The sequence below is a fragment of the Megalopta genalis genome, chromosome 3, assembly GCF_051020955.1.
Source record: "Megalopta genalis isolate 19385.01 chromosome 3, iyMegGena1_principal, whole genome shotgun sequence".
Lineage (NCBI taxonomy): Eukaryota > Metazoa > Arthropoda > Insecta > Hymenoptera > Halictidae > Megalopta > Megalopta genalis.
The window spans coordinates 13079692-13100328 of record NC_135015.1 but is presented as its reverse complement, the minus strand read 5'-3'; the positions used below and the strand labels follow the sequence as shown (position 1 = coordinate 13100328).

The window sequence follows — 20637 nt, the reverse complement described above, 5'->3', positions numbered from 1 at the left end:
AAATATATATATATAATAACACATATAATAACATATATATTATACATATATATTATGCATATATATTATATATAATAACATATATGTATATATATATATACGTGTAATTTGATGAGTTCAATATCGTATAATATTTAACAAATCGTTCTTATTCCGTAACTGAATATTCTTATAAATTCCGAACGAATTTGAAATTCAAATACAGTGGGCAAACTTCGCGCATGCGCATCAGAGGTGCGCAACTTTTACACAGGATGCCTCTGATTTTTGCTAAGAGTAAACCCCGGAATAGTTTTCTAAAATAACTGCGACTCTCTGCACAGACAATGGAATTATTTACGGATACATGCGTGCTCGTAACTCGTGCTCGAAATGCGGGGAAATTTCGCCTCCGTTTGCTCGCGTCTATGGACGAGAACGTCGCCGACAGATGGCGTCCGAGTCCGACTCGTCACTACGGTTGGTGTTGGTGGTCCGGCCGATACGAATTGTCAGTACGTGCACGGCGATAAGCTGACACGGTTTGGAGTCGGGGATCGCAGCTGGTCCTTGGTCGAGTCTGCGAGGAGCCTCGGCGCGGGCTCCTCGAAGCGATTACGCTTCGTCCGGATCCGCAGGCGGGTAGTATCGTGACGTGTCGCGATAATGTGCGGTGGTAAGACCAGTTTCCCGAGAGGAATGCACTGAGTGGACACTCTCGGAGCTCCGTTATTTTCCCTGTCAAAGGGAGACACGCGAAAGTTACCGGTGAGATTTTTCGTGTTCGGTCGGTCGGTCGGTCGGTCGGCGGCGCGCACACACACACACATACACGTACCGCTCTCGCGGTTTTCCCCACGAGGGAAACTGTACTCGCCTGCAATTGTTCGAGAGGGGCGAGAGCGCATCCGAGACGCTCTTCAGAGTTCGAAGACACCGTGGGGGATAACACCGCCACCCCTCGTGCCTTCTCGACCATTACCAAGGCCACGTGGACCACGTTGGGAGCCTGGACAAAATGTGAGTGTCGTATATATTTCTTGAATCGTGCGCACAGCACTGGAACTTCTTCTCTTCCGTAAGAGAAGAGAAAGGAAAAGCGATTTATAAATGCTTTCTATATTCAACCCCTCGCCACGTTGTAAAACTTCGGAGCTAAATGTTTGTTGTTTACTTTCTTCGCGTCTTTATCTTCAGCAGAATTTATCGTATCATGTTGATCTTCCATTATCTCTTCGCAACAAGGGAATTTCTTGATTCCGTAGACTGTGCAGCAGCTTGTATATCTTCCGATTGTTCTCTACACGTTGATCAGATTTGAAAGAACAGGATTATAAAAGGGGTTGGTAAATACGTACGTGTGCAGTGAAATATATGCGTGCCTTTCGAAACGGAAAGTAGAAGCTGTCTTTATCGACGTAGAAGGGTAGAAACGTAATTTACGGGGTCCAAAGTGTGCTCGTTTTTTGAAGAGGGGGGAACAACAGCTTCTTTACCGACGTGGATGGGAAAGGAGTAATTTACAGGGTCAAACGTCGGCGGAAAGTTTAACCCGTTTAATCAACGAGGACGAGTGAACTCGTCGTTCGCGTTCGCTCGAAACACAACTGGCGAGCTTCTAGATTTTTTAACGTATTATTTACACGGCCAACAATTCTTACACTTCGTGCTGTAATCTTATCCCTTCGCGGGTGTTCGTAATTGAGAACTCGCCCGGTCAACAGGTTATCAGTAAAATATGGAGCGCATTAAGACCGAGATAAAAATCTGTACGTGCAATGGGGCTAAGCACAAAGATTCGGTTGATTGATATCGGGGAACACGCAAAATGGGGTGCTGGATTTTTCATGCGTTGGAATCGAGTGGCCAAGTCCTGTTGGCGTGATTTGAAAGTACATAATTTCCTGGGGACATTGTACTGCCACACTTATTTTATTATTTATATATATAAATAATAAAATAAGTTAAGTAATAAATAATAAATAATATATATATATATATATCATACAATATAATATATATATCATACTATTCTATCAGTTTTTCTGTTTTTGATACAAATCGTGTAACATACTGTAATGTTAAAAAAGCGTAAGGTTTTTTTTTCGGTTCGTCAAATAGAGCAATTATTATTATTATTATTTATCGGCATTAATTTGTCGTTTTTAATTCACTCGCTGCAAGAACAAACTTATTCTCGATTGCAATTTTTGCAAATCGACGCCGGGAAATTCACACGTGCATGAAAATGCCAAGGTCCAAAAGTCGTTCGAAGAGAAACTTCATTTTTTTTTTCTTACCGTTTTGTTCCCGTTTGAACTGCTCGCAGAGTAGCCATATCGCGCAAGCAACACGTTGATTATCTCCGGCGTTTATATCCTCCGTCAGAGTGCAACCAGTGCAAATTCCGGCTACGGTACCTCTGCACTTTGTTCTATGAGCACCGAATCAGATGCAAATTGCAATCTGCTCGGGAATCAAGGAGTTTGCCACGAGTATCGTTTCTTTTTCACTTGGCACCACGGTGTCGAACGGTGAACGTGGAACTTCTACGGTACCCGCGTGTCTTGGAATTCTGATTGATCTCAGCGATCGTAGTTCTGTTCACCGTGCTGCTCGCAGGACGCTCGTGTTTCACTGTCAAATCTATTCATTTATGCGTAACAGAACACAGGACGCGTCCTCGGCTGGCAATAACTTGTCGGTGGAAAAACAACGCTTGCATTTAGCGAATTCAGATAATTGGTTTTTCTACGGTATTCAAATTAGTTTTCCTCCGATCGCATCGAGCAAAATCTTACGGACATTCCGCGAATCGTGTGCTAAACGTTCTTCCTTTTCAGACTATCTCGTTACCGTTTCGCTACAACAGTTCCACGCTTCCGCATTTAAATGAGACTTTCTCGTCATAATTAAGCGGCAGCGGCGAAACGCTACGTTTACGTATTTGGCCGCTCCTTGAACAATTGCTTGATCATTTTATCAGCCTGTTTAATCCTTTGCATTCGACGCGATAAACATTGTCACACATTTACGCGAATATATTAGGGGGGCCGGAAAGTTATGTCGTTTGTTTACATTAAATTCGAACAGATCAATCTTTAACTAGTTCTTATTTTCAATCAATAATGTAATCACCCTCGTTATCAACAACCTTTTTTCGTTTAGTATGCAAATTTTTCGTATGCAAAAATTAGTATGCAAAAAAAAGGAATACTGACACGCGCAGAAACGACATTACTTTCCGGTCCCCCTAATATTTACACGTATTCATTGCAATTTGTATATTACTAAAATCATTTATATTTACAAAAGGAACTGTTAAAAATATTTTCACAGAATGTTGCGTATCGCACGAAACTGGTGCAATTAATTTGGATTTTGGGGTTCAATCAGCTTCGAGTGCGAAGGGATAAACGAAAATCCTGTGTTTGAAGTTAATTATTCAAAGGAGGGGACCTGACGTATTCCCTTCGAGAATATTCAGAATTTAATTAGAATAAGAAAGTTGCACAAATCACATTCTCCACCGATTGGCGAGATTCGTTTCCTTACGGCGAAATGCTCCTTACAAGGTTTGGTTCTCGTTATGGCGGAGAAATTTGCATTCGACTATGTTTACAATCAATTTCACCAAGGAAATTTTGAACGGTGGTAGTACGTTACTCGAACGAGTTTCAAGTATCTGTGCTTATACGATGTTCGCTGAAGTTTGCGATTACTTTTTGAATTGCACTAATTACCAGGTTACCACTGTGAATCGATTTGTTCGAGATCAACCGAGAATGCATCGCGCATAGTCTGCAAAGGTTTCGATTATAAAGATTAACGCCTAGAAAGACTGGCAATGGTCCAGAGCGGAATGCCATAAGTGCAGACGAGTGCAACGACGATTACGTATGTTAGAAACGTACTTCTCTAATTCAATTTCGAGTTACCGCCAATTAACAGCAAAGTGGTGCGGCACGGATCGAGTTGGTATTTCTGCCGATCCAGAGGTTCACGCTCGATCGAATTCGGATCGTTCGCGAGCGTGGCCAGCGAGGTCGAAGGTTACCGGCCCGGAATGGGTCTTGTCTCTCGTTTTATTCGGCCGTTTCCTCGAGCGCGGTCGCGTCGCGTCGCGTCGCGTCTCGTCGGTCTCGGGTCCGCGACCATGAAACCGGTTAGGTTCGCCGCGGCGATCGGGCCTCGTAGACTCTCCTAGACTCGGAGCACGGGCACGAGGTAAGAGAGAAAAAGGAGCGTAGATTCTCGGAGAGCGATGCCTGTCCCTGCACGTCGTCCAGAAGGCCGTCCGCGAGCCTGTGCGTTCGTTAAATTGCATAAGCCTAACGAGCGACGCGCATCGAGCGGCGGTGCTTCGACGAGTCAAGTTCACGCGGCACGCGATAGATCGCTGTTAAAGCGCTTCGATCTTGAACTTTTCTTTCCATCGCGGGAACGCACGGCCGGGCACCGACGAGCTCGGATAAACTCGCTGCGAAAAATTCCTCGCGCGACAGGAATTGTAATCCGTTTCCCTCGGACCGCGCCGCGGCCGCTGAGCTCGTTACTTACAAACGAACTTCGAAACGCTCAAAAATTGCGGGCACAGCTGCTCGACGGAACTTCTCGTGTAGCAGCGAAACAAAGAGAGAAAAAAAACAGCCGCGACGAAGAGGGCTGTAAAGCTGGGAAGCGAGCTTTCCCGACGTTGGCCGCTCGGGGGACGTCGGAAGTTTAGCTTCTAGATACTTCGCGTTGTTTATTTTCCATCCAACTTTTCAATGTTCGGAGATTACACGCACGAACACGGCCGGAAGTTTCGATAATGGAGGTTTAGAACGAAGCCGATGGACAGGCTCTCTGAAAGGGGATGACGAGCCAGGTAGGGTCCGGAAACTATACTTTAAGCCCTTTCGACCTGCGCTTCGGATTCATGCTTTTCCTTTATCCGGTCTCTTGTAAGAACGGGGATGATTCTTGACGAAGATTTCGAACGAAGATTTCATCGGTATCCGACCGTTGAAGAAAATACGGTCGTGTAATAGACATAAGTCTTCTTTTCTTCTAGGATTTCACCGCAAAATGAATCACCTAATTATACCGCAACAGCGAAATAAATCTTAAACAGTCTGCAAATTTTCATGCATTCATGGTACGCGCAGATTTCTGAGAATGCAAGGAATTGCACAAATCAGCGAGACCTAGTAGCATTCGTTCTATAATTTCACGATAAGAAATCTTTCGGTTGACGCGGAAAATGTTCCTCTGATTCTGGTTTTGATAAAGTAACGTACGAACGCTGGAATTCGCGTGAAGATCCGCAATCTAAGTCATAATGCCGTGCGGTTGACATCGTTTGGCACAGTTTCTTCAGATTCAAATCCAATGATTTTGCGTTATTCAAAGTACAGTACAGATTGTACACAAAAGTGGATGATTTGGGAAAAGAAGATACGATTATTCGAGCCTTGCTCGTATTGCTTCTATAGTTACCGATCGTCGACAACTATAAAAACAAGCTGCATGCCTTGAATAATAGTACTTCCCCTTCCCAAATCATCCATTTGAGGATCAATTAGGGAGAATTTACGGCATTTAAACTGTTCTAGTCGCGAACAAATTTGTGAATAGGGACAAAAATTCGATGATTAGAATTTCAGCGAGTCGTCAGCTAATTCGAAATAATTAACCCTGGTTTCCGAAGTCGGCAAAGCGAGACAAACGGAAAAGTGTTGCCAAAGAAGAGACCGCCGCGATACTTGACGAACGAACGCGATTTTCGGCATAGCTTTTCGGCAAACCATAAAAGTTTGCTAAGAATAGATGGTTGCTCTTGGCGCAATCAAATATTCCCGCGTATTCGGGTCAAGCCGATAAAACAAGCGGACCTTAGAATCGAGGTTCCCGGCAGACTCCACGAGCTCCTGAAATTTTTAAGAGCAGTCGACACGGTATCGGGCCGAGACGTGTTGCCGGGCGATTGGCAACGCAAAGTTTCGCAGCGTCAGCCCGAGCGGAATGATTGCAAGCCGCGGTAATGGCTCGTTATCGCCGCGAGGAGACAACCCTCCCGATTAGGGCCGTCGATATTCGCACGACCCACTTCCATCCCTCAGCCTTCCTTCCTACCCTTGATATTGTCCGTTTACATTAGAACTTGGGATTTACGTCGGCCCGATGTCTGTTATCGATCACGAACGGAATCCTCGGCTCGCCCCGCGTCTCCACGTGACTTGACCGAGCTTTTCACGGCCCGAGGGTGGCGATTTATTTCGCTCATTCGATGCCTAAACACCTGGCCTTCGTCGGAGCTTCTAACGCTATGCTTCTAAATTTCTCTTCTATAAACGGTGTTCAAGAATTTCCGCTGCACAGTAGAATTTCGACTATCAGAACGTCTGACCGGTATCACATGTAAATATCTGTATCTAAAGCAATCCATTAGCAACCCTATTTGGTGCAAAATTCAGATAGGATTTAATGTAGCACCGAATCTAAGTAATTGTTCCGCTATCCAAAGATATGGTTGGATAATCGGCGTTCTACTGTGGAGAAGACTTAATTTTGATTCATTTATGTAAATATCTGAATCTAAAACATTCCATTAGCAACACTATTTGCTGCAAAAATCAGATAGGATTTAATGTAGCACCGAATCTAAGTAATTATTCTGCTATCGAAAGATATGGTTGGATAATCGACGTTCTACTGTGGAAAACACTATCTTGATTCATTTATATAAATATCTAAATCTAAAGCAATCCATTAGCAGCCCTATTTGCTGCAAAAATCAGATAGGATTTAATGTAGCACCGAATCTAAGTAATTGTTCTGCTATCCAAAGATATGGTTGGATAATCGGCGTTCTACTGTGGAGAAGACTTAATTTTGATTCATTTATGTAAATATCTGAATCTAAAACATTCCATTAGCAACACTATTTGCTGCAAAAATCAGATAGGATTTAATGTAGCACCGAATCTAAGTAATTATTCTGCTATCGAAAGATATGGTTGGATAATCGACGTTCTACTGTGGAAAACACTATCTTGATTCATTTATATAAATATCTAAATCTAAAGCAATCCATTAGCAGCCCTATTTGGTGCAAAAATCAGATAGGATTTAATGTAGCACCGAATCTAAGTAATTGTTCTGCTATCCAAAGATATGGTTGGATAATCGACGTTCTACTGTGGAAAACACTATCTTGATTCATTTATATAAATATCTAAATCTAAAGCAATCCATTAGCAACACTATTTGCTGCAAAAATCAGATAGGATTTAATGTAGCACCGAATCTAAGTAATTATTCTGCTATCCAAAGATATGGTTGGATAATCGACGTTCTATTTTAGACTTAATTTTTATAATATAATCTAAATAATTAAAGTCTAATGTAGACTTAATCTTGACTCATTTACACAATAAATCGTGTTGCACATTGCCTTAAATTAATTTTATGTCAAACGTATTCTCTAGTGTCCATCGAACTTTCGAAGTCGCAGCTACTAGATTGTTTGAATATTTCTCCTGTCTCTTCTCCCTTTTAGTTTGAAGTAACGCTAAAAAATTGGTCCCCCGATTTCAAGGGGGATTTTCATTTTCATTTGACGCATTTCCCAATCGCGGTACAAACTGCGAAGCAACAAGTATAATACTTTGCGCGACGTAACGTAACTATCTTGAGATTACAAAGAAAATTATTAAATAGTTTGCGATACCCTGTAGACGTACAGGTGTTTGCTGACGAGCTTCCGGAAGGTAAAGGGTTCAGCTAACGATAAGGATAAAGAAGAGCACAAGGAACGCAAAGCGTTCGAGAGAATGATGATTCGGATGATAGTCAGTACGATAAAAAGTCATTGCGATACTTATCGAGACTACGATAAAAAGGTTTTCATTGGCAACTCATTATATCCGTAACGTTTACAATGTGTACACCGGATTAACGTAAAGTATCTTTCCTTGGCTGCGATTGGCGCGCAATAAATAGAAGTAAATGTATACGTGAGAAACGTGGCAAAGTTCACGTTGGCAATAAACATGTTTAGCGGAATATAAAAGTTGTAGCGTTCAGATGTGGGAATCTTGTCAAGTTATTTGTTGTGCTCTTCTTGAACCGTCTGTTGTCTTGTTTCGTCATCAAGTGCATAGCACTTCGACGCTTCACTGTTTGAGTGCAATAAACGTCTAGCGCTATGATAACGTGGCAAACTCGTTACGAATATTTCCACCATAATCTACTAAATATGGGTATTTATCCAGTTACGTTGAATGGAAATAAAATGTATCGCTTCCGTTGTCAATATTTGGCATCTACACAGATCGCAGACGATACTTTTCTGTCTCGTGCAGGAATTTATTAACGTTATTTTTATCGATCTTTCGTACGCATCTATCTCTATCAAGTTAATATTATAATCAGTACAGGTGGTAATATTTTAATTTTCGAAAACCTGACGAAAGTTAGAAAATAATTTTCAATCAAAATTTTGAAAGTTGTCTTCTAAACCCTTCAGTAAAAATACTGTCACGTTATAATTCGATGACCACCTTGATAAAAATAGTGTTATATTTATTAATAAGTTATAGTGTTATAATTATTAATAAGTTATAGTGTTATATTTATTAATAAGTTATAGTGTTATAATTATTAATAAGTTATAGTGTTATATTTATTAATAAGTTATAGTGTTATTTTTATTAATAAGGTTTCGGGGTTAGTGAGACAATCGAATGTCGCAGTGACAAGAAACAAAATTAGGGGTTTTAGTGATCCAGTTTCTAATTTTAGAAATTGTTCAACGATAGTTTATTTTCGACTATCTCTAAAATACAACAGAATGATCGCTAAATCGATTCAAAACTGACACGTTTACGGAAACATTGAACACCGCGAAGTTCCGAGCGTTCCAGGGATTTTATTCGGAATTTTTCCACTTGGATCGGCAGGATCTCGATTCTACCGGCCTAGCGGTTGGTTTTCGAACGTCTATCATGGTCCCAAAGTAAACACGATTAGCGTAATCTTACCGGTCCTCCTTCAACCGATAATATTTGCCCAGTGTGTACATGGTTGCGTCCTATCTATGCGGACGACCGCAATGTATTCGCGGAGACGATTGTTTGATGTCGCTTTTCACCTCGTTTCCATGCGATCGACAATCCTCGGACGTATATACACGTCGCACGCCCCTTCGGCGGGCGTACCGCGCCACGACCACGACGTTGATTCGGATCGTTTAATCCACTTCGGCCTAATTAGCCCGACAACGCGTTGTTAGTTGCCGGTCGTCCTCCCGAAAACGCCGGCTAATCGATTAACCTGTCGTTTCTACTAATGGCACCGAGGTTATTGGACTTTCCGACGAGTGGCTTGCCGGCTAGAAAATTCCGGGCCACTTCAACATGATTTCTTTAGTAATAAAGCAGATATAATTTAAGCAGGAATCGGAAAAGAAAGCGGCTCGAGGTAGATAAGACTTCGCGGGCCAATTAGGGGCTGAGTTGGGCAAATCTTATTTTAAAGAATAAATTCTTTTGTGAAGATTCGTCGTTGGCTCAGGGTTTCACCGATTATGTGACAAACATTCATTTGCATGAATAAACTCGGTTACACCGAAAATTACAGAACAGATAGAATAAAATTACTCTAGTCGACACTGAAGCGCAACATCGTCACAAACATGCCGAACAATATTGTTCAAACTTCGGTCAGATCGTGTTTCTAATTAACCGAAATCGTCGGCAAAGGGAATCGGATATTAATTGATTTTTCTATCGGGCTACAAGCGAAGTTTTTGCCCGAGGAACACGAACAAAGGTTGTCGAAGACAAAAGTTGTGGAATATTCAACAGTATTGACATTCGATTCGAGGACCTCGGCGTATGGATTGTGAATGTTTGATAAGAAGTGCTCGGAAAGCAATTTGATCAAGCATGTTCGTGAGTCATATAAAATGTACGCTAAACTGCAATATCGTGAGCCAAAGGTGCAACGAAGTTCTTCATAGAGAAAGAAACTTGGATGACAGTAAAACACACTCACACACACTGATTTGGAATCACTGTTCTGTCAGTGATGGCATTGTAGACTGTCTGCCAGTCCCGACAATGGCAGTATAGACGCTTCATCAACGGTACGAATCGAATATTATTTGCGATTACGTTATCGAAAAGATTTCACTAACGAATGAGAAATTTCCAGTTGCATGATTGCTGAAATGTTACGAGTTCGATCACAAATTCGAAATAATTGAGCAGTTTAAAACAAAAGTGGTGTGCAAGTCAATTTTCTGCTAGGTTGATTTAACGTTATTAAATCATATTTAATTCAATACTTTATTCCATTCCTCTTTATTAATTTAAGTTGAAGCTTGGAAGTGGATTACAAGAGTACAATTTTTTATATTATTGCATTTAACATAATATTCAATTCATTCTTCATTATCCACGAATCATTTTTTCCCACTCTATACAGCGTTTCTGCTTTGAACGGTTCAATTAATGGAACGAATAAATGAATCTGGAAGCTCGGGCTTGTTAATCGATTAGTTCCAACAATTTTTCGCAGAATGATCACAAATTCTCCGACTAATTGATCAAGTGATAATTAGTAGGTCAATAATAGATTAGTAATGATTAGTAAGAAATTCATGAATCGATGTGTTCCCTCAATTTTGAATAGGATGATCATAAATTCTTCAATTCAATTGCAAGATGCAGGAAGCAAATAGCTTTCTCTCTTAATGATTTTAATGAGCTGAAAATAATGCATTAATGGTGCTAATAATACGTAAAATCTGAAGTCAGTTTATACAATCGTGTGCACAAATATAGAGTCAAAGTAACTTTTTGCATCGTTACTGTTATATCTGATATTTCTATTTTCTATTATTTCCGATATAGAAATATATTTCTTAAATTTTTGTTTAAATATCAGTAAAAATCGTAGAAGATACTTCGGGTCTATAATCATTCGCACCGCTGTAATAATAGACGCACTTGTGAAACGACGAGCTCCTAAAATTTTAAATGACAGCGACAGCTCGATAGATCGATGGTTAATTTCGAATAGGGGATTTGTTGGGAAACTACGTCTTACGAGTTGTAATACTTTGGTAAACTCCAGGGATAGGATTCGCCGGACGAAACGGCTATAGCCTGATCCCGTTGGGGCGGCTATTGGATTATTCGGTAACGTGATTAGCGCTTCGCAATATTTTATAAAATTTCCGGAAGCACTGTCGACGCTTTTAATCCGCCGGTTTCTGCGGTGTCCACTGGCTCGCGAAAAGCTTTCTCCTTCTTCCTCCCTCCCTCCTTGTCCTGTTGTCCCCCTCCGCGTCTGTTTGCAATCTTATTAATAGCGTATCTGTGTCGGGCAAGTGCAAGTGCACCCAGGATCGCGGGACCGTTCGGCTGGAAATGCATTATGCGTTGCTTTCTTGCATATCGTGTTCGATGCGTCGCATCGCTCCACGACTTGCCTTTCCTCGACTCACTCGACAGTTGCCCCAACACATTCGTTCGAAACGGAAATTATACCTCCATCAATTCTCCACTAATTCATGAAGTACAAGACAGTGCTCGAGGTATAAAAAAAGGTTGATTGTGTAGCGGACAGAGCACTGACACTGGCTCCTCAGATTATTTATGCTTCCACGTGCTATAAAACCCAGAGGTTCGACTGACCATAACAAAGTTCGGAGTCACACTGTTCAGCAGGAAGTTCTTCTGTTTCGTGTCAAATTGAAAGTCTCAGGAATTCATTCTTTGCTCTAATCGTGCTAGATTCGACGTGAAGATACCAAACCGAATTTTTATGAATTCCTTTCAAAATAACATTCTATTTCTTCCTTATCAATATTAGATTAGTCGATACAACGTTGATATACGATAGATAGAATTTTCCTCATTCTCCTAGGAAATTGTTAACGATGAAAAAGTGCAAAAGTAGCTTTTAAAGAAATTGTAGGACAAGGGATTAACAGTAGTGCGGTAAAAACTAACAGATTTAAACTTTTTAATACAGAGTGGTCCACCAAGATCTGCCACCTAAATTACTCGAAAACCGTTTCGTCGATATAATTAATTCTTTTTTATCGAGATCTCAAGGTAACTTCGAATTTTTTAATCATAATGTGTAAAATTTAACTCTGCTATTGGAAAGAGTATGTAAAATTAAGACTATAAGACAGTATATGGGTCCAAAAGATTCTCGATAAGAAAGCAATATAGAAAAAAATTCATCAGGATTGAAACATTTTTCTACAGAAGAAATGGTTTGCGAGTAATTTAGGTGGACCACCCTGTATATATTACAATGATCGAGATTGTAAAGTCGCTTCTGCGAGCAAATACTGGATCTGTTTGTTATAAAAATTGTACAATAAACGTGGTTTTGTTATCTTTGAAAAGCACACATAATAGTTACATTTGTTCTAATAAGAAAATTCAGTTTTTAAAATCTGAAGTGAGACATTTTTTTGTCGGGATTACGGGAGACGTTTTCTTAGAGTAGAACGTTTTCCCACGCCTCTCGCAGATGACCCGAGGTTGTTGTCTCCGGAAAGGAGAAACGCCGATCTCTTGGCGATCTCGCCTGGATTTTCCGACACGCGGCTGCATCGCAAAAAACGAGGGAAACGCTGCAAGAACGCGGCACTCGCGTCCATCGGAAGTGCATCTCGAGGCTCGAAGCTGCGTTCACGCGACATAAATAATCGTTTTATTTATCGTGCGCCCAATCGGATTTTCCACGCGATAGCAAGGCGGTTCGCGAGAACCTCCTGCGATGGTGCAGCGTTTCTCAGAAAAGTCGGTAAAACTCGAGCGATGCTTTCGTTTTCGATCTGCTGGCATTTTCTTTGTTTGTCCGCGTCGGCGTTGTACTCCAAATTTCAGATGATTTTTCGTTTATTTTTCTGTAATGAAGAACAGCAACCGTGGCAAAGGAAGCTTTTGTAGCTGTCTGTTTACAGGGAGAATGGAAAAACACGCTAGCGGAAGAAACGTTAATTTTAAGCTCATAATGGACGTTGTCTGCGAAGACCAAAGTAGAAATATTGATTAGAAAATGTTTGATTGGGATGACGACGTCTTGTTTCTTAGATGTCGCAATTTCTTACATTTTTATCAACGCCATGCACGCAATTTACATTGCCAAACTGTGGCTTTTGTGCATTCTCGACGGAAATGAGATAATGTAATGCGGCACAATAGACAGATTACACGAATTCAACTTTTTAAGAAAGATAACATTTTACTTTTAGGGAAAACGAAGAATTTTCTGTATGTCTATAGTTTCGTGCAATTGATGTGGACAATTTTTAATTATGCATAAAAATCCACAGTCTAAGCATTACATTGAACCTCTTATTTTACATTACATTAACCCTCTTTTCCTTAATTCTCACAGCTACATTCACGTTTTCTTAATAACTCCTATAATTTCGTTCATACTTCTTCTGTTCCATTGTATAATATTTCATTTTATTTTATATTATTCGCTGCGTTACTATTCAGCGAACACGACAAGAAACTTTTGTTCCCACATTCGTTATTCAATACGAATTGTTGGAAGCTCATAGATCTTGCCTTTTTGCTGATTTACGAAGTAAGTCGTTTCTATCATCTCTGACAAGTCTTGGCGATCCTGAAAATTTTTTAGCAGCCAATCTCTATTGCGACCTCTGCTCTCCTTCGGTCTTCGTTGGCCACCACCTTGCGACTCCCTCGAACCACCCTAATTCTCTTGGCCGTGTTCTTCCACCCTTGTCAAACTTGGCCATTTTTACTGATCTCTGGCATCGTTGGCCGCCTCGGCCACTTTTTCCGGCCTTCCTAACCGCTCCAATTTCCTCGGCGAATAAGTTCCTTCCTTCAGTCACGTTTCGCCGGCCACCCTGACGTTCTCGATCATCCTCGGCCAGTTTGTGCGTTCCTAGTTGGATCCTAGAACCGGAGCACTCCACGATCTCAGATCAGCCAGCTGGATCCAGTTGACCGGCTAGTCAAGGGGTTGTCTCAATCCAGAAGTTTCAAACGGTCCATTCCGTCGCGGCTTCTTGAAGCAGAGGCTTTGGAGAGTGTGTACCTAGAACGATGCTCTGGGATCTCAAGGACCAACCAAGTTCTAGCGATACTTTTTAATATCGGCAAACTCTTGAGCGTGCGGATGAACAATCCAAATTTTTATTGGTTCTCTGACTTTTCAAAGGGGACAGTTTAAGTATTCCAGTGATTCGAGTCCGAAACAGAAGAGCTGGTTATGTATGATATTAGTAGTTATACATTAGTACATTAGTAATTATAGTATAGCTATATGATATTAGTAGTTTAAAAAGAAATCCTTTGCGTCTTCTCAAAGAAGAAGGCGTCGTCTTTGCACTTCGGCGGCCAGATTCGCGTATGGATGACCCCGCGAAAATATCAGTGATAAAAATCGATTCAGCACAGTTTTTTGAAAAATGTATCATAATTATATCGTTAACAAAATTTAAGCTATTTATGTTATTGATAAAGTATATCATAGTTGCACCATTGAAAAAATGTATCATAATTACACTTTAATCTTTGATTTCCAAAAATTAATATTTATGCTAGTCCATTATAATTTCTTATTTTCATTAAGATTCGCAACAGGTAAGAATGTTGAAAAAGTAATTGATGTCATATTAGGTCATTTAACATAAAATGCATAGACTTTGCAGTAAGATTATAAAGTATACATTTCATACTTAATGACTTAACATAATTTTGCTTTGAAGTTCCAATATAATTGAGCAAAATTCTTGAATTTTATGAAACTCTTGAGATTTTTGGCGCGGCTGTCAAAGTGCTAAAACGAGGCTTGCGAGTCTCGAAAATCGAAGAAGTTTAAGCGACATTCTGGTCTTCCCAAAAATGACAGTTTAGGCCCTAGACGATTTTTTGGAAGTAGTAGACCCTAGTTGGGAGGCACAATAGCTTCTTTCACATTGTTCCTCAACTTCGAAACAAAAATGAACAACTTGGGAAGAGGTAAGATAAAACGAGCCGTAAGGCTTAAAGGCGTAAAGGCTCTCCCCAAATCGTGCACTTTCGTTCCCAAGCTGAGGGACAATGTAAGAGAAATTACTGTAGATCCTCGATCTCAAGTGCCCCGAATCGCATCGCGGAGCTAATTCGTTCGCGTGTTCTGCTCACAGATGTGCCAGCATGTCCGAAGCCGGGGCGCAGGAAGCAGCGAGCGGGGAGATAGACCGGCAGGCGTCGGTTTACGTGTTCCCGGGACCGGGTCGTCCACAATTTGCGAGCAATTCGCAGGCCGCGAGCATTGGGCCCGTCCCCGACGGCACGGCGGTCCCCGGAATCGTCGGGACAACCATCGGTGCGTTCGCGAGAGGCGACGAGGAGGACGCGGCCTCGAAGATCAGGAGACGACCTCGTCCGATGACCCACGCAAGGTCTGCCAGCCATGGCGGAATGCTTGCGGAGAGCCTGACAGGCTCAGGGCTCCAGGGGAACGCGGGATCCTATTTAGGACCTCTGTCCGCTGTCGGTGCCACGAGACCCTCGGCCCTCAAGAAGCCAGGACACCAAAGGGCCTTCAGTCAAGGTCAGGTGGTCGACGTTCAAGGACACGCGGTCACCGGGCACAGCAGGGTAGGATCCAGGACGGATTTCATCCTCCCGCCTGGCCACAGGGAAGAGCCAAGGCCACCTACGGCTGGAAAGACACCCTCTTGTCGAGGTCACTCGCGGCAAGCGTCCAGGTAAGACCTTTTTTATTGTCGTCGGGTTCACGGCTTGCTAGCCTTTCGAACTGCTTGTTTATTTTCACGTCAATTTCATCTATAGATAGCTTACCTACACTCTTGCGCTTGCGAACTTGTACAATTAAACAATTATGAAACCTTGCACACGAGTAGAGTAAATTATGCTTAATGTAACTCTATTTTCGTTTGGTGCTGATGTGTGGTTTGAGAACAGCCGTTGAAAATATTATAGTACAATAGTTTTCGTGAAACGTTTCAAGAGCGACGAATGATATTTAAAAAAAGTTGCGACAAAGATCTTGTCGTTTCATTGTGTCTGCAATATTTTATTAATTTCTTCTTTTGACCTCATGCTTTTATTAATTTGTCTCTACTCTTATTTCATTTATTTTATATTATTTTCACTCTTTCTCCATGCTCTTTGTTTCTAAAATAAATGCAGTTTCATAGCATGGTGAACACACGGATTGATCCCTTGCGCTGCAATATCGTGTCAGATTCTGGTTATACATAGATTTGAAAGCAAGTGGTAGACGAGTGTTTTGAACCTTGTCCACAGATCAGAGTCGATATACACGATAAGACGTAGCGCGGAGCCACCTTGGTGGAGAAAACTTTGGTCGCGATGCTGTGGCCCCTTGCCAGAGGAACCTCGTCTCAGGACCATAGTGCCGAACCACTTGGTACCTCCCAAGACCCCACGGAGTCAGCACCCCAATGGGAAACGGGTGGACAATAGGTAAAAAAAGAACGATCATTAATGACGAAAAGACTCCGCTTTTCGCCATTTTCTTCCATCCGAATTAAAATGTAATGATTTACGATATGTTGTCAAGGACAATCATATCAGAAGATTAGATGCATCGAACTGTTTTATCACGAAATAATACTCTTTGATGTCACGTTTTGTATTACACGATGATATTATGGAACAGAAATAGATTTCGGAGTTTCTGAAGTGGCCGCGTTGAATCACTAATAAATCAATTCAGTTCTGAATGGAATTCTGAATTGAGTTCTGAATCGAGTCGTTAATTGAATTCCCAATTGAGTTCTGAATGGAATTCTGAATCGAGTCATTATTTGAATCTTCAATTGAGTTTTGAATGGAATTCTGAATTGAGTCCTGAATCGAGTCGTTAATTGAATCCTCAATTGAGTTCTGAATTAAGTCCTCAATTGAGAGTTCTGAATGGAATTCTGAATTGAGTCCTGAATCGCGTCGTTAATTGAATCCTCAATTGAGTTCTGAATTAAGTTCTCAATTGAGTTCTGAATAGAATTCTGAATTGAGAGAATCCTGAATCGAGAGAGAGAGAGAGAGAGAGAGAGAGAGAGAGAGAGAGAGAGAGTCATTATTCGAATCCTCAATTGAGTTCTGAATGGAATTCTGAATCGAGTCATTATTTGAATCCTCAATTGAGTTTTGAATTGGGTTATGAAGTGAGTTCTGAATCGAGTCCTGATTTACATATTGAATTGCGTATTCAATCGAATCCTAAATTGAGTTTTGAATACATTTCTGAATCGAATCGCAATTGAATGCTGAATTGAGTCCCAAAATGGGTCCCGCATCGTGTCCAAAACTGAGTTCTGACTTGAATGCTGTATTGAGTCCTGGATCGGTCGGTCTGCTTTCAGAGTACGCACAACGAAGTACACTGTGCTGAGCTTCCTACCTCGCAACCTTCTCGAGCAATTTCACCGCGTGGCCAATCTGTATTTTATATTTATCGTTCTGCTTAATTGGGTGCCAGCCATAAACGCCTTCGGCAAGGAGGTCGCCATGATACCCGTGGTCTTCGTGCTGGGCGTGACGGCGCTGAAAGACTACTTCGAAGACCGGCGAAGACTCGCCAGCGATCGTCGCGTCAATAATTTCACCTGTCGCGTCTACGTCGGGTAAGTGGAAATCATCTTGCACTATTCATTCGTAGAACCACACCATAACTTAGCCGTCTAACATCTTGCGGTTCGACCATAGCTAGTACGGTGATCATTGATGTTTGAAACTGTTCGAGTTTCTGAAGTCGAATGAACTTGCTATGAATAGCGGTAGGACCTCCGGTAAAAGAACCGTATCTCGGTTGATTATGAACATTTTTCAACGAAAAAATTAGGAGAGTCTTATGAAAGTATACTCTTCTCAACGCAAAAAGAACGATCGCGAAAGGTCTACGAGTTTTCTAAAGAAAAATCGTACAAGATCAGCCGTTCTTCTGACGACGATCCCATAGGACTTACGGTGGATCGAACGGACCCGTAAGAAACAACCATATCTTTATCAGCGATTGATATTTCCCATCGAAGAAATTAGGACAATAGCGAGAAGGTATGCCGTTTCGAACACGAAAAGTACGATCGCAAAATGTCTAGAAATTCTTCTAAGAAAAATCGTCAGAGATCGTCCGTTCTTCTTACGACGAGCTCGCAGAAGTTGCGGTAGATCCGAGGAGGATCGTCGATCGCGATCCGATCCAGCCAGGCTCCCGAAGCGTAAAAGTCCGGGAAATCGTGCGGAACGGCGGTAAACCGGTGCGGGCTATCGAGCACACCGTGTGGTTAGGTTTTCTAAAGAGCTGTTACGTTGAACGCTCGCCTTCGGTATTTCTAGCCGCGCTCGGTGACTTCAAAGAGCCGATCGCGGTCCGATTCCTTCGATCGACGCGTCGCGTTTTTAGTTCTCCCGGTTCTGTTTTGGCTCGCGGGCCGGGAGGCTGGCGTTCGTGGAAAGGCAAACGCGGGTGTTTCGGGCTGTGACGACGACGACGGCCAAAGACAACGTCTCCTATTTTCGGTTCCGGACGTTTCGGGATCCCCGTCGACGCTCGTTCGATCCGCGGAATTCGATGGATCGGCTTCGATCGGTTGGCATGTAGGTCGAGGCACGCCGGCGAACGCTCGATCCGACGTGGAAAAGAAAGTGTTCTCTCCCTATCCTTTCGCGGAAGCGAACTAGCCGTTGTTCATGCCTTGCACTTTAATTTCGACAACTGCGTCGTCGAATCGGCTATCTGCTCTTTTAGTTATCTCTTTCGGCGCGGTTGCAAGTTTTACCGGTTACTCATATCCGTTAGTATCGCCGGCCTCTGCAAAAATTAATAGAATTTCGTACGTAGTATTTTTCGTAGTAAAATGCGAACTTTCTGCAGCAGGAATCAAATACGAATGCATTTGCTCTCCTCGCACGTTCAATAAATGGAGGAACATTTTTCAATTTTTAATCAGTTTCTTCTGTTAGGTAATCGACTTGAACAGTTTTATCGCAATTGCATAATCCGCGGTTTATTGAGTCTTATTCTTGAGAACTGTCCGGGCAACTTACGGTCGGTTTAATTGTCTCAAACGCTTTCCAAAAGCGGCCAACGTGCACCTTCGCTCTTTATTCGGAAACGGGCCTATTCGTTCCGGAGGACGCGCCGCGAACCATGAAATTTCCCGAGAGTTCTTGAGCAACCGTATGTAATTGCTGGGAACCCGTGGAAAAATACAAACCGCCCGGAGCGGTATAGCAACGCCTTGAATAAGTTTCTGCGAGGCTCAATAAGATTGACAAATAAGGATCGTCGTGCAACGATGGGATCGCGTTTACGCGATCGCGGCGGCGATGACGAAAGCGGGAGCGGTTCGAGAGATACAGCCTGTGACCTCTCAGACGCTGAGAGCATAGGACCTCGAAATTCAAGAATTTTTAGCGGCTCAAACGATCTCCCGATGACAACTTGAAGGAAGCTTTTGCATTCTTTTGGCATCCGAGAGTTTGTTATGTCTCGGAAAGTTTCTGCAGTTTTAAAGGTGAATCCTCCAAATTGGCAAGAGTATGACCCGGCAGTGCATCGAATGATAAGCGGAACGTCATTTGAAGCTGTATTTTGCACTTGTATTTTTCGAACTTAAGTCAAATTGACGCAAAACGGGAAGATGGACAATTAACCCTTTGTGGACAATGATTTTCCGAAGTGCTGTGAGCACGAGGATTTTTTGAAGTGCTAATAAAACAACGAGATTAAGCGATGAACATTCTGCTCTTTATCTACGCTGATGATCAAATATACAGGGTTGTTCACCTAAACCGTTTCCATCTGAATATCTCCTTCGATAGCGATGTTACAACGAATTTTCTTTACAAAAAAATCGACCAGCATCGAGGAACGAATACGATGCAAGAGGTTTTTGTTCAAGGTCACTGTTTTCGGAGTTCTCGAGATCATCGACGTTGATTTGCATATAAGAGCACACTTCTATAAGTCACTTTTTGAATCGTATTCGTCTCTTGACACCAGTTAAATTCCATGGAATACAATTTTTTGTAATATCGCTATTGGGGGAGAGATTTATAGGGAAACGTTTATGTGGACCACTCTATGTCCGAATTTACCCTCGAAGAGTTAAATACGTCGGTTCCATTGAAGATGGGGATCAGTGTCAAGACGGGGACAGGATTAAACCAATAAATAATGAATAGCAGGACGTGTGCTGCTTTTTCGAGAGTAATGAGATATGTGTGGAATCGACGGAGCGGACGGGCGAGAATGAAAATGGAAATATCTTTCCACGTTTCTGCCGACGACCGCGACGTCTCGAGCGGAAGCAGAGAGCGCGAGAAACAGAGAGGAAGAGAGAGCGAGAGGGACAGGAAGAGAGAGCTAGAGAGAGAAGAAGAGAGACAAGAAGAGAGAGAGAGAGAGGGAGAGAGACAGGAAGAGAGAGCTAGAGAGACAAGAAGAGAGAGAGAGGGAGAGGGAGAGAGACAGGAAGAGAGAGCTAGAGAGAGAGAGAGAGAGGGAGGAGACAGGAAGAGATAGCTAGAGAGAGAAAAAGAGAGGGAGAGAGACAGGAAGAGAGAGCTAGAGAGAGAGGAAGAGAGACAAGAAGAGAGAGAAAGAGAGGAAGAGAGGAAGGAA

At 42.2% G+C, this 20637-nt stretch overlaps 1 protein-coding gene across 3 annotated transcripts in view; it reads left to right on the top strand.

Moving 5' to 3' along the window:
* Positions 1–479: 479 nt before the first annotated feature.
* Positions 480–20637, top strand: part of LOC117229482 (phospholipid-transporting ATPase VD) — a 49566-nt gene continuing 29408 nt past the window's right edge. For all 3 annotated transcript variants that reach the window (XR_004492561.2, XR_004492560.2, XM_033485982.2), the window contains exons 1-4: positions 480–999; positions 15164–15730; positions 16293–16472; positions 17375–17635. Coding sequence is in view for 1 of the 3 variants with exons in the window: in XM_033485982.2 (XP_033341873.2) it covers positions 15174–15730; positions 16293–16472; positions 17375–17635 (998 nt within the window). In the remaining 2 variants the exon portion in view is untranslated. The remainder of the gene's footprint in view (positions 1000–15163; positions 15731–16292; positions 16473–17374; positions 17636–20637) is intronic.